The sequence below is a fragment of the Panthera leo genome, chromosome A1 (genome assembly GCF_018350215.1).
Source record: "Panthera leo isolate Ple1 chromosome A1, P.leo_Ple1_pat1.1, whole genome shotgun sequence".
In the NCBI taxonomy this organism is placed as follows: domain Eukaryota; kingdom Metazoa; phylum Chordata; class Mammalia; order Carnivora; family Felidae; genus Panthera; species Panthera leo.
This window is the reverse complement of record NC_056679.1, coordinates 132,628,599-132,643,456: the sequence shown is the minus strand read 5'-3', so window position 1 is coordinate 132,643,456 and position 14,858 is coordinate 132,628,599. Positions and strand designations below refer to the sequence as shown.

General features: G+C 37.3%; 2 protein-coding genes across 7 annotated transcripts in view; one reads left to right on the top strand and one right to left on the bottom strand.

The window, feature by feature from the left end:
* SGTB (small glutamine rich tetratricopeptide repeat co-chaperone beta) overlaps positions 1-8,996 on the top strand; it is a 44,337-nt gene extending 35,341 nt beyond the window's left edge. For 2 of the 3 annotated variants that reach the window (XM_042940355.1, XM_042940363.1), the window contains 5 exons: positions 3,684-3,822; positions 3,927-3,989; positions 6,992-7,029; positions 7,254-7,337; positions 8,748-8,996. In XM_042940355.1, the coding sequence (XP_042796289.1) occupies positions 3,684-3,822; positions 3,927-3,989; positions 6,992-7,029; positions 7,254-7,337; positions 8,748-8,859 (436 nt within the window). In that variant the 3' untranslated portion in view covers positions 8,860-8,996. The remainder of the gene's footprint in view (positions 1-3,683; positions 3,823-3,926; positions 3,990-6,991; positions 7,030-7,253; positions 7,338-8,747) is intronic. The other variant, XM_042940358.1, reaches the window with a different exon arrangement.
* Positions 8,997-12,410: 3,414 nt separating this feature from the next.
* TRAPPC13 (trafficking protein particle complex subunit 13) overlaps positions 12,411-14,858 on the bottom strand; it is a 40,343-nt gene continuing 37,895 nt past the window's right edge. For 2 of the 4 annotated variants that reach the window (XM_042940304.1, XM_042940321.1), the window contains 2 exons: positions 13,794-13,944; positions 12,411-13,674 (listed from right to left, as the gene is read on the bottom strand). In XM_042940304.1, the coding sequence (XP_042796238.1) occupies positions 13,567-13,674; positions 13,794-13,944 (259 nt within the window). In that variant the 3' untranslated portion in view covers positions 12,411-13,566. The remainder of the gene's footprint in view (positions 13,675-13,793; positions 13,945-14,858) is intronic. The other 2 variants (XM_042940313.1, XM_042940330.1) reach the window with 1 other exon arrangement.

The following is a 14,858-nucleotide window of genomic DNA, read 5'->3' as shown; positions in this document are numbered from 1 at the left end:
AGGCCACAAATCTCAAATGAGCACTCAATATCTTGGCAGACAATGCTACTATACTTGCTTCCAAATTCACCTTACTACGCTGAGTGGCTGCTTCTCACTTTTTCTCTCTTCAAATTTCTACCATACCCTCTATGGCAGCCCTCAGCTGATGGTATTGCCTTGCACTTAACTAAGAAAATAGATCCATGTAGAAGAAAAATAACTCTTCCTACTTCTGAATCAACCAATCTACTTGCATTTATATCCTCACAGACCGCCTTTTATTCCTTTTCAAATGGGAGGGTTCTTATCTAAGACTTCATTCATGCCTTAGGTCTCATCCTTTTGTACCTTCTTTAGGACTTTACCCTTGGAGTCCTCTCCTTTATCTTCTGCAACACAAGGTTGTCTCTAACAGCGGCAGTGACTGCGTGTGGAAAGGTCCTAGAAAATAACCCACTAGAACCAAGATTTTACTCCGCGAGGCCATTTCCCAGCTCCTCTTTTTCTGCATTGTCCCCATGGCTGGCTGGGTTTGCTCCCTCATCTCCCTCATGTCTCATTTGCTCTCCACTCACTCCAATAAGGCCTTTGTCTCTATCACTGTGCTGACAGCCCTGTTCGTGGTCACCAGTTGTCTATATTTTGCCAAGGCCAGTGTTCGTTTCTGTATCCTTACCCTGCTCCATGTTTTAGTATTTGGCACAAGTAACTTTTTTTGTAAGATTATTTATTTAAGTAATCTCTCTACCCAGTATGGGGGCTTTGAACTCACGAGCCCAAGATCAAGAGTCGCATGCTTTTCTGACTGAACCAGCCAGGTGCCCCAGCATGATTAACTCATTTTTGAAATACTTCATTCTCTCTGCTTCTGTGTCATCATACTTCCTAGTTTTCCTTCTCCTTCACTGGATGCTCTTTCCTCGTCTCTCTTACTGTTTCTTCCTTCTCTACTGCCTTTAAATAATGGCGTACTTCAGGGCTTTCTCTCCTGCTGCTGTCGTTTGCCTGTTCTCTCTTCTGATTCTGTCCTGTCCCATGCTTTTAAATTCCATTTTAAGTCCGTACTCATTATTCATGGAGTCTGTATTCATGAATTTGCCTACATGCTGCAATTTGTTTGCAACCCCCAAATCAATCCTCACTGTGCTTTGGTGGTCATTCACAGAAGGGTGAAAAATTTGAGTCACTTGTCTATCATGCCAGTTCTCCACAGAGGTCTGATAAAGCTCTGCCTTTTTGTTTTAGCTCTAGGCTGTAAACAAGTGTCCTTTTCACAGTTTTTTTAGTGCTGTATTTTTTTTTTTTTTTTTTTTTGCTTTTTTATGCCTTTTGTGGTTGATTTCCTGTTTACACTGGCCCCCACATGTAGGCTGAAGTGTTGTCTAGTGTTCCTAAGCACAAGAAGGCTAGAATGCACCTTATGAAGAAAATACATGTGTTAGATAATTCTTGATCAGAAATGAGTTAGTGCTGTTGGCTGTTAGTTCATTGCTAATGAATCAGTAATATATATTAAATAAGGTTTCTTTAAACAGAAACACATGTAAAATAAGATTATATTTTGACCTATTGATGAAAATGTTGTAACCAAAAGCTCACAGGATCCCAACCCTGTATTTCCTCTAGGAGGAGTTGTTCATTATTTACTAATTTAGTGTTTGTGGTGACTTTATAGAATTTAACTACTGTTATTAATGAGACTCAGCTTTGTTTGATGGAGCTCTTAAGTTATATGCCTGAATTCCATACTCATATATTCAATTACTTTTCATCTCCACCTAGATATTTAATAGGCATTTAAAGCTTAACATGTCCCCAAAAGAACTTTTGTTCCCTTCTTAAATCTTCCCCATCTCAGTAAATGGTGTCATCATTCACCTATACCCAGTGCTCAGGTCAAAAGCCTAGGAGTCTCCTTCATTCTTATTACACCTGACACAACTAATTCTATCAGCAAGTCCTGTCAATTCTGGTTTCCATAATCAGTACTATGTATCTTGAATGCTATCTAGTTTATAGCCCTAGTCAAATTATCATCTTGTAAATAGGCTATTGCAGTAGCTTCATAACTGGTCCCCTTGCTACCCTTCCACCCCCACCCATGTCAGTCTTCTGCAGAGAAGCCAGAGTGAACATTTTAAAACATAGATCAGATCTGTCATTCCATTGCAACCAGAATAAAATCCAGACTCCAAACCACAGTCATATATGATCTGGCACCTAATTATTCCCTGATGTCATCTCTTTCCACACTTTATTTTCTGTGCTTCCTCCTCGTCAGCTTTTGTCCCGTTCCTTAAGCCTTCTCAGGGCCATTGTGTTTGCTGTGTCTTCTTTTTAGATGCCCCTCCTCTGATTTTCATGTGGCTGCCTTCTTCTCATCACTCAGGTCTTTTTAGTGTGCCTGTCTTTGAGGAGCTCCCCTATTCATTCTCCTTAATATTACTATTTTTTTTGTTTGTTTATTGCTCATTTTCCCAGGGAGGATGAAATTTTCTTAAACTCAAGGACTTTTCCTTTCTCATTGTGAACTATAAAGTAGTCTCTGGTATGCAGTAGGATTTCAGTAAATACTTATTGACTGTTGATTAGTTGAGGACTCTGATGACATATCTTTCATGGTTGACAAGTAGAAAACAAATTAGGTCCTGAGAACTTTTCTTTGGTTAGGCCCTGTATTCTGTCTAGATCAGAAGTCTGGGAGGCAAGTCGTCCAAGAAAGAATTGGGGTAATTTATTAAAAATGAACATAGAACAAATAAAAAACCTCAGTACTTTCTCTCCATATACACCATTATTATGTAGTTCTGAAGTAATTGTCTGATAAATAAATTCTACTAACTAGGTAGCGAAAATATAAAAATTTAGTAACTAACTCTTTGATCTGTGCCTGGGATATGTGTTGAGTTGTAAAGGGTGCTAATTTTATTTACTTGACAATAAACATGTCTTGTTCAGGAGAAGCTTGCTGATACCTCATAGCCCATTTTTATTTTTTATTTTTATTTCTATTTATTTTTTTTAATTAAAAAAATTTATTTTAATGTTTATTTATTTTTGAGAGAGCATGAGTAGGGAAGGGGCAGAGAGAGAGGAAGACACAGAATCTGAAGCAGGCTCCAGGCTCTGAGCTGTCCGCACAGAGCCCGCGGTGGGCTCGAACTCAGGAACTGCGAGATCACAACCTGAGCCGAAGTTGAACGTTTAACTGACTGAGCCACCCAGGAGCCCCTATTTTTACTTTTTGAATGGCAAATTGATATTTATTGTGGTTCAGTGTCCCTGCTAGGAAGAAGGAAGAAAGTGGGACATTAGGAAGCACAAATCTAGTTCAGAGTTCTTGAAATGGTTTTAGCTTCATGGAGTTAAAATGGCCACAGGATTGTTAGCTCTCATCTTTGTGGAGCTTTATCATTCATAAGGCAAATTACTTCACATATTAGGCTTAAAATTGGAAGGGTAGGTAAGAGTCATTTCTAAGCATTAAATTCATGATTCATAGGACAGCCACGTTTGTCAGCAAGCAGAATAGATAAAGTCCAGACTTACAAATCTTGGAATTAGAAGGAATTTTAGTGACACTTCTGTGAATCATAGTACAGTGAATAAATTAAATGTGTAGTCTGGATTCACATCGAATACTGAGACAGATGTTTCTTTGTGATGTTCTTTAATCATATCTTATATTTTATTCTTTTCAGACTGGCCCTCACTGCCATAAATAAATTTGAAGAAGCAGTTACAAGTTATCAAAAGGCATTAGATCTTGACCCTGAAAATGATTCTTACAAGTCAAATCTGAAAATAGCAGAACAGAAGTTAAGAGAGGTATCTAGTCCTGTAAGTTATTAATGCCAAATGAGGGAAATATTTTCTCTCATTCACAATTTATTAGAATCAAATTTTAGTGGTTAGAATAATTCTCAGATATAATTGTTTTACAGACAGGAACTGGATTGAGCTTTGACATGGCTAGCTTAATAAATAATCCAGCCTTCATTAGTATGGTGAGTATATTTCCTTTTCTGCTCTGCTGGCTGTTTTCCATAGAGTTATATGGTTGCCAAACTTGAAGAAACAAATAGGGGAGCTTTTGTAGAGGTGGTGGGGGTAACAGCAGTAGAATGGTCATATAATGCTCTGGCTCAGGTATGGATCTCTTTATGAGAAAGCCATGGATGGACTTTAGGAAGCCCATGGATTCCCTGAAATTGTATATAAAAATTTGTATACATGTACGTATATGCATTTTTCTAGAGAGAACTGTTTTTTTTTTCATCTGATTGGTGAAGGGGTCTGCAAATCTACAAAAGATTAAAAACAACTCTTTTACGTGAAAGTGGCCTTAGGAAGATCCCTAATAATGGAGGTCTGATCTAAGGAGTTTGGCTGTGGTGGTTCCCTAAGCTCTCCTCTCAACATGGTCTGCTTCCTTCCTTTCATAAGAGTTTATTTGAACTTTTAGTATAATTCTCCTTTGTATGTACTTCATCCTACAAAACAACAAAATCACTCATGGATCTTTTTGAAAACATATATGTTCTGGTCCAAAATGTGGAAACTCTGATTTCATGGGTCAGGGATATTACCTGGGTAATCTGTAATATTTCTGGCTGAGAATCATTCATTCCACCACATGCCATGCCCTTGGAAGGGTGCGGTACTAGTGTTCGCCTTTGGTTCCTTCAAAAAATGTTGTCATGCATCCACAAATATCTTCATTTGAGTTGAAATGCATGGAGAGCTCATTCCCAGTGAGTTAAAGAAGTCTTTTGAACATTTAGTAGGTTTGTAGCAATTGGTAGTTGAAATCTTTGTAGACAGTAGTTAATTAGGACTTGCAAATAATTCAGGAACTCTCTTCAAGTCTCAGGATTGAGCCCATCAAATTTAAGTTGGTCTTCCGGTTTACATGTCAACAATTATATGTCTCTTTGTAGGTTTTGTGACATTTTTAAGCATTGTTACTCATTTGCGGGTGTCAGGTTATGCTCTTGAAGCAGGATGTGAAAATGGATTTCTTATACTTTCAGATTTGGTTTAGCCAAAATCTGCTTTGGATGCTGTGCACCAAAGTGAAGTGTTGCAAAAGGTGTGGGTAAAAAACATACTGTGTGACTTGTATAAAGAGTCAGGTTGATAGAAAGTCAGGCTTTTTGGAGAAAGCTATTGAAGTTACAAAGCCCTTTTTCATGTATGAGGGAAGTAAAGGGCTGCCTTCCTCTCTAGCCCACAGAGAAAAGGCTTATTCTGGCCTTCTTAGCTGTCTAAATGGCCCTCAGTTTGGAAGACAGTAGACTGGGGTCTGACATGCCAGCTAAAGAAGGCTGTATGGTTTAGGAAGTAACTGTACTGAAGCCAGTGGAGGGGAGATGTGTTTCCTGTGGACCAAGGTGAGCACATGTGCTCATAAGATAGTCCTGTGTGAATCTGCCCAGAAAGGTTTCCAATACAGAGCCTCAGGACTAGAGGGCTGTGAAGAACCTGGGACTACAGTGTTCTTCATACTGTCCTTCCAGAAAGTTAATTACCTTTTTCAGAGAATGGACGAGAAATGCCCAGATTGGTGGGGGTGGGGGACATTTCTGCAGGACCTCAAAAGTGCCGCTATAGAGAACCAGAGTAGTTTTAAACAACTTGCACAGCCACTGAGCACAGGTGCAGAACCACTGAGCTAGTACCAGTCATCAAAGAATTTGCCTGCACCTGTGACTCTCTTCCTTCCCACAGAGCCAGGACTCTTGCCTAACAAGCTGGGAGAAGAGGCATAGAGGCACTGTGGTGAAAAAAGAGCAGGCAACTGGCCCACCTCTAGTAGGCCCATGTTTGGGAGGTGAAACGTTTTGCCTGTAAATGAATTTTATGTATTTGGTTATTACAGTGAGCAAGAAGTGAATTCCAGAGGTTGTTTTCTACCTTCGAGTGACTAGAGGACTGCATATTTCAAAGTGGCCAGAAAAGCTCTAGCATCTCCTCTGTATCTCTTCTACGTCCCAGAAACTAGAAGAGGGTGAACTGCTTTTCAGAATCAGATAAAAAGGTCTGTGAAAGGAGCACCTGGGTGTCTCGTTCAGTTAAGCATTCGACTCTTGATTTCAGCTCAGGTCATGATCTCACGGTTTGTGAGTTAGAACCCCACATTAGGCTTTGTGCTAACAGCACAAAGCCTGCTTGGGATTCTCTCTGTCTCTCTGTGCCCTTCTCCCACTCATGCTCTTTCTTGCTATCAAAATAAACTAAAAAAAAAAAAAAAAGATTGTGAAATGAAATGCTTTATATTTATAGCTTATAAATCCTGGTTTTCCTGCGTAATGTCCGTAGCACTCATGTGTTGGTACCAGAAGCACCAATCCTGAAACTTGAGGAGAGTTATTGAATTGTTGGCAAGTCAAACAGTTCTCTTTATGGTAATGAGAGCACGTGATGGCTTCTCCCAACACCTTGTTTAGGGTCAGTGAATGAAAAATTACTGTCTACAAAGATTTAGACTCCATTTAAATTTTACATGAACATTGTTGATGGAACAAATTTGAGGCAAAAAAAATTGTTATGCTTTCAAAACGAAAAGTTATACAAGTGAGTGCATGCATGAATAGAATTCTCCTCCTACTGTAAGCACAGGAACGATTAATACTGCTGAGCCCCATGGAGCAAGGTCACATCTCCTAGAGTCCTCTTTTGAAGGAGACCCTCAAGGGTAGAAGATTCTTTAGCCATACTTTTAAAGTTTTTATTTTTCCTGTTGGCTTTATTGATCTGGTCCGTAGTAGGAAGTAAACTGCTTAGTTTATTATAGTGTTTGTAACCTCTTTATCCTTGCAATATACTTTCATTGCCATTTTTTCTAGTACTTCTCTATTTTTTACATTCCCACTTTGTTGAGTATGCTAAAACTTTAGAAAATGTTACTATATACTGGTTTTGCTTTCATTCTTTTTTTTCCAAGTCTTTGTTAAAGACCCATAAATATTAACTGCCTTTAATGGGAAATGCCGCTTTTCAATTCCAGGCAGCAAGTTTAATGCAGAATCCTCAAGTTCAGCAGCTGTAAGTATATTTTCCCTTTCCACCTACCTGCCACGTTCCTAATTTGAGCACATCACCTCCAAAATGATAAGTGATAAATGATAGATGAATGCCAATTAGAACTGATAGCCATGCACATTTGACCTGACTTCCTACACAGTGCAGGTATATTTAGCTGATTTCTCCTTAGTCTGCTTGTTAAGAATATATACCAATCCTAGTGATCTATCTTTTGCCTATTCTAGAATGTCAGGAATGATGACAAATGCCATTGGGGGACCTGCTGCTGGAGTTGGAGGCCTAACTGACCTGTCTAGCCTCATCCAAGCGTAAGTGTTACTTAAATACAAATAGTAAAAAAGTTTGTTTTACAGCTTGCCTCTAAAGTGAGAGGACCAGGGTTTCCTTTTTAAAATTTTCTTTCACTGTTCATATCAGTGGCCTCAGCAGTTATGCAATCTAGAGAAGTTTATAAATCGGAATTTTCAGACTGAAGGGCAGAAATCCAGAAGATCTGGATCCATGAAAAAGTTTTCTGGCAGATTTGAATAGCTACTCAAGGATGTAGATATAAGTCAAATATCTACTTAAAGAATGTATTAACTTATTAATTTAGGTGTATCTAAAAATCACATATTACATATATTAATGTTCCAACAATGTAGGAAACCATTTCATTTGAACTTTTCAGTGCATATGTCATCACTAAAGATACTTTTTGCATCTTCTCGTTACTTGAGCACACTACCTTCACTTCCACCCAAGTTAAGATACTTTTTTTTTTAGTGTTTATTTATGTATTTTGAGATAGAGCAAGCATGTGAGTGGGGGAGGGGCAGAGAGAGAGACAATCTCAAGCAGGCTCTGTCAGCACGGAGCTCAATTGAGGCTCGATCTCCCAAACCGTGAATTCATGGCCTGAGCTGAAATCAAGAGTTGGATGCTTAAGCGACCGAGCCACCCAGGTGCCCCAAGATACTCTACTCTTTGAATTGATTTTTCAATCTGTGTGTCATGTTGTCACTGGAAATGTTATATGAAGACACAAATAGCATTTCCTTTTTTTTTTTTTCAATATATGAAATTTATTGTCAAATTGGTTTCCATACAACACCCAGTGCTCATCCCAAAAGGTGCCCTCCTCAATACCCATCACCCACCCTCCCCTCCCTCCCACCTCCCATCAACCCTCAGAGCATTTCCTTTTTTTGATCACAACCATGTTACCCTGCTTAGAATATTGCATTTTTACAGTGATCTTTAAGTGGCATGATTATAGTGATATGTAACACTTGTAATTGAGGGTTACACACTCAGGAATTTGTATTACATTTCTTTGCCTTTGTAAAAATCAGTTCTCTTAGGTGACATACAGGTGACCAGAATGGGTATGACACCTATCATACCTGATGACAAGAGAAATTCCTTGCCTTGTATTTGAGCACATACAATGAAAGCATGTACTTTTCAGCCCTTAGCTTATTTGTCGTGTGGATTGTATGCATTTCAGGGAGTCACTTTTTAGCATGGGTGTTTTGTTCCTTATAAAGAACACTGTGCTGTAATAATGCTATATGGAGGCATTGGTAAACTTGAAGATACTAAAGCCATGATTCTAAAACTTGTTTTTATAGAAAAGGTTCCCTCTGAGTAATACCCACATCCTCTGCAATTCTTTTCGCATGGGTATTATGTGACTGGAAATTCCTAATTCATACCACTTTGCCTCTTTACTACAGGGGACAGCAGTTTGCTCAGCAGATACAGCAACAGAACCCTGAACTTATAGAGCAACTTAGAAATCACATCCGGAGCAGATCATTCAGCAGCAGTACTGAAGAACATTCCTGACTTGACCAGGGACCCTAGCCCAGAGCACAAATGATTATGGCTCTTAAATGTTTGCTGTAGATAGTGGCCAAAACAAAGACACCTAAAGAATCAATCTGTCTAGATGATAGGTTTATCATAAACAGACTTGAACATGACTCCTTTGTAAACAAATGATCATTAGCCCTGTTGAGTGCCAATATAGTACTGAACAGGGTTCCATTTTCAGATCAAATCATCATCATCATATTTGTATATTAGACCTAATAGCAGAGTATATTTATTGAACAGTAGCGCTGTGTATTGGCAAGTTCTCTAGCTCTAAACTCCCTTAAGCAGACTTTTTTGAAAGATGGGGATGACCAAGAGGAAAGGTTTCTCATGCTGATTCAGGAGAAATATACGGCCATGGAACAGCATGTTTGGAGAGAAGAAATTTGTTGCCTAGTTTTAGCTCTGATAGTGCTATCAGTACTGAATATCTATCACAGGGGCCAGTACTGTCCTTAATGCTGCTTGCTCTGATGGGGAACAAGGAATACTAAGAGCTGGTGAGAAGCAGCATTTGGTACAAGGGTTGTTTTGAAATGAAAAATAGATGCTGTGAATGTACAGAAGGTGAAAGTAGGATGTTCAGGTTGTTTGCATAGTTCTTAACCAATCTTGCCTGCAGTTTGATCTTGATAACGTTAGCATGGCCAATTACTCTAAGTACATAATCAAATACATTTAGAAATCCTTAATGGTACTGGTTAGGTCCATTGTATAACTATTCAATTTAACTAGCACAATTTCCCCAATGGTGACCTTACCATGGAAACTCTTAAATATATTTACATTTAAATAAGCCAGTGGTTTGATTCTCAAGTTAAGGATTTTCTAAGTGGCATTTAATTATGTACCTATAAATACTGATTTTTTAAAACTAATTATTTGATGGATTATAAAAAGCTTCTATCACTAACATTGCTTGTTCATATAAACCTTTGCTATAATTTGGCTTGGCATGTTGCTTTTATGCTTCATCTTAATTTGATGCAATGTGAACATAACAGGGGACTTAAAATATTTTATTGACATCAGATCATAGTAGTTAATGAAGAGATATGGCATTAAGTATTAATGGCATGACTCTGCAGTGATGAGAGACCATTTTAACTAGAATTTTTGTTAATTATGAAATTGGTAAAGTTGGGTGAACACATAATCATTTCACAAGTGTTGTGAGAGAAAACTGAAAAATTAAGTAATATAAAATTAACTCAGTAATACTCATGATGATGAGGGCCTTACTATAACTGTTCTCCTCAAAAGACTAATAATGTGGTATCTACAAGGTTAAAAATCAGCTCTTCCTTTCTTTCCTCTTGTGAGATTAGAACAGTGGTTCTGTAATTTCACTGTAAGAATTAAAAATGCAGATCCAGAGCCACACTTTCCATTTTTATTTAATAGGTCCTATAGTAACGCCTAGGAATCACCATTTTAAACAGCATCCTACACGGTTCTGATGTAGGTCTAAAGACTCTAATTTAGAGTAACGGTAAGTTAGAGATTTCTCCTCAGACCAGCAAATACCTCACTGCCTGTGCTCAGCTTACAGGGAAAACCCATAGGAATCTACAGTCTGGCCAGAGAAGAGCAGGACTTAAATTTTAGGCCCTCTGAATTCAATATCCTGTATTCCATTTAAACCAACTTTATTGTTCATGAGGTTAAATTCAACTCCTAGTGTTCAAGCATAATACAGAATGAAGTACTAACTATTCACATGAAAGGACTGTGCTGAAAACAAAAGTGAAACCTGACCCACAATTAAAAATTAGCTACTCTTGGGGTACTTGGCTGGCTGAGTCCCTACAGCATGTGACTCTTGATCTCAGGATCATGAGTTCAAGCCCCACGTTGGGTATAGAGCTTACTTAATTAAAAATAGCTACTCTTATCCAGTGGTAAGAGAAAGTTTCTAGCAAAACTATCTTGAGTATATTAAAATGCTTTTAGGTCATTAAAACTGGTAAGCCTTTAGTTGACTATGAAAATCGAGAAAATGCAAATCAACAGTACCAAAAGTGAAAGAGGGGATATCACTGCAGCCCTCCAGACTTTAAAGGGTAATCAGAAAATACAGTGACCATCTAGGCCTATATATTGGACAACTTACATTAAACACACAAATTCCCTGTAAGATAAAAGCTACCAAAGCTCAGTAAGGAAATAGATAAATCCCCCAGCAGAGCAAGCTATAGGCCCAGATGATTCCAATGGTAAATTTTGCCAAACACTTAATGGAAGCAATACTATCAATTCTACACTATCAGAAAACAGAAAAAGAGAAAACACTTCTGACTCATTTTATTTAGCTATTACTATTACTCTGATACCAAAATCAGACCAAGGCATTATAAGGAAAACCATTTTAAAACAATGTCTTGATTTGCTAATATCTTTAGTTGGGACAGCCATTCTTTTACATGTAGAGCTGGTGTATTTCTTCCATTTCAACTTTCTGATCTGTTTCTTGGCTGATATACCACCTAGAACAAATTCACTGTAGGTATCTGTCCACTTACCTGGATTTTTGCTCTCCAGATACCTTCATCACTTTGGAATCATTGCATTGCAAATTATTTCGAGAAAGTTTTGTGTAGTTGGACTGTGCTAAGTAATTATAAGGAATGCCCCAAATACTATACTGGCTGGTGTGGAACAAGAAAACATTGAATCTTTATATACATTCCCCTTAGGAATGACTGGCTTCCATTAACCACATTTCATTGTTGTAGCTATAGCAGTTATGATGCTATGTAAAACCTAAAAGGTCCTTTTTATGCAAATGACATTTTCATTTAATATACCAAATTGTTTATCTAATTTTTATAATGATTTAAACAGATCCCTTCCAAGATGACGTTATCTAACCTTTACTTAAGGAATGGACGATGTTTATCATAAAAAGAGAGTTTATAATTAGATCAAATTATATAGCAGATTCCAAAAGACCATTATATGTTACTTTTAAAATCTGGAACAATGAAACACAAGGTTCAGTCATGAGAGGATACTTGAAAAGCAATCAAAATACACAGTGACTATCAAGTCTTATCATTTAATCAGTCTTACTCATTCTGGAAGACAGACTTCAACTTTACACTGCTTTTACTTTATTTTGCACAGATTTCATTATTAGTGCAACTTAAGGGGCAAATCTCATTCTGAATATAGCTTTCACTTTGGACCAAATAATTTGTCATGGCAATAAATAATTATGCATTTAAGAAAAACAAATTTTTGTATTTGACTTAATACCTCTAACAGTTAAGCGATTCTATATATGTTCTTGAATTTCAACTTACCAAAATAAGTTTTTATTTAACAGCATAAGCTTTTGTTGTCCTTACAAAATATTGAAACTTACTATATTCATGTTGCAAAGTTGTTTACAATCTTTTTTTAAAAAATGTTTTTATTTATTTTTGAGAGAGAGAGCAAAAGCGGGAGAGGGGCAGACAGAGAGGAAGACACAGAATCCAAAGCAGGCTCCAGGCTCTGAGCTGTCAGCACAGAGCCGCACATGGGACTTGAACTCACAGACCTCAAGATCATGACCTGAGCTGAAGTTGGACACTTAACCGACTGGGCCGCTCAGGAGCCCCTCAAAGTTGTTTACAATATTAACTTTCTCACTGTTTTGTTCCTGACATAAGTAAATCAGTGTGATTACATCTAGAGATAGTTTTGTAGTAGTAATGCATGACTTAGAGTTCAAAATCAAATATCAGAAGGTAGAAATCCTTTCAATATGCCTTATGAAAATAAGTCACTTATTTTTCAATATGAAAAAAACCCAGGACTTTCTGGCTTTGAGTTAGAAAATTATCGGGTTTCTTAGTTAAAAGTTAATAGAGTAATCAACAATCCAAGAAATTAAGCCAATTCTGATCTGCTGTTAGTAACTGAAATTTAGATCTGTTTATATGTACATACAAACAGATACATACAAATATAGTAACTTTGAAAACACCAGGAGAACTCATACTGTGTTTGCAATATAAGGTTACATAGGGACTACTCTAGTTGTTTTATTTACTTATTATTTTTACTATAGTTTTCAACTTTTTCTGCTGACTGAGGAGTTAGGGGAAAAATGGACTAATTGAAAAGTTTTAAATAAAGTATTATAACAATCTAAAGTTTTAAGAAACAGTTCTATATTCTAAGTCAAGGTCAGCAAACTATGGCCTGCGGGCCAAATCTGGCCAGCTGCCTGTTTTTGTAAATACTGCTGTGCTCTTTTTGCCTACTGGCTGCTCTCCTACTATAACAGCAGAGCTAAGAATTTTCAACAGAAACCACATTCCCTGCAAAGACAAATATTTAGTATCTGTCCCTTTACATAAAATGTTTGCTAACCCCTGTTCCAGATACTTGCTAGGGGTAAATGGCCTCAAATACAGAACTTTTGGAGAACAAAGTCCAGTGGTGAGAAATGAAATCAAATAGGAGATGTATAGAAAATGTACAAATATTCTTTTAGAATATAACTCATAAGATAAAATCAGTAGATGGCTGTTTTCAAAACAAATATTTAATATTTTAACTTTTGCAGGAAAGAAATTTAAATAATAGATACTTATTTTTGTTGTAGACTCGATCATTTCACAAAGGTGACAGAAATACAGAAAGTTCTGTTAAACTCAATGAAAAGCAGAACACTGGAAATTTTCTTCAGCTCTCCACTTTGATGGCCGACGATACCACACAGACCTGTGCGATGTCATCATACTCATATGTTCTCTTTAAGAACGTGTCAGTTAGTCTTAAGCCGGAGACACTCTATTGAGAGAAAGATACCGGTGTAAAGTTTCATTCATTGGTAATTTATCAGAGGAAGAAAATGGAAATAGTAAATGACCACTGGTTAACAGTCCCCAAATACTGAAAAGATAGCGCACCTGCAGTCCCTGTACTGAAGACAGGAGAGTAAGGGCAAGGCAGAGAGAGGAACTTGGATGTAGCTTTCCAAGCTGTCTTCCTGAAATGCCACACCAGTGGATAGAATTGGTATTGCACATTTCCAAAACCAGATCCATAGTCCTTTCACTGCTGGAGGAATCAGAAAGACAGGAATAAATCTTGTTCCTTTCACAAAGCGGTTCTGTGATATTTCTTCCACTAGTGCCAATGAATTTGTTTTCGGGGTGTCCAGAAGAATAAAAGTGGAATCAGAAATAAAAAGCTATAATGTCGTTTTTATTTCACTTGAGACAATCAGGAAAATGAAAGATACGGCGTCTTCTAGGGTTTAAAGCACTGAAACTGATCTGCCTGTCTGGATATAAGCCTTCTGGTTCTATTATTGAATCCTGGCTCCCTGGTGCTGATCTGTTGGCAGCTTTGCCATTTCTCTGGGAAACTTCCAGACATCTGTGTCTCACCTTGTTGCTATGCTTCCTTCCTATTTCTGTTAAGTATTCTACAGGAAAGACAAAGATAAACTGAGCCTTTTGCTATTTAATCTATGTTCCTTTACCCTGCAGGTAAAACGACAGACAAGATTTCTAAGTAAATACTATCCACGTTTGTTCAGTGTTCATGTGAAAAGACTGCTTCTGCTTATAACTGATAGCACCAGTTTAGCTTAAACATGTAAAGTTAAAAATAACTTTCAATGAAGGTATACACCTTTTTTTTTTTTTTTTTTTAAATTACCAAAGGCTCATAGTAAAAAATAGTCCTCTGGCTCTACCACCATTTCTGACCACACTCAACTGTTTGACCTCTTTTTATCCTCTCATAGTTGGCTCCATATTTTAAATATTTATTTAAATTGCAATTTATACATTCTTTCACTTACTCATTTAATGATATTTAGCTTTATATGTATCTATCTCTGCAACAAACATTTGAAGTATCCATTATGTGCCATAGACCAGGTTAGATGCACTACATGAATTTTGTCAGTACATTTCACAAAAAGCCAGTTACTGTATATTGTGTGTATGTGTCTGTGTGTAGGT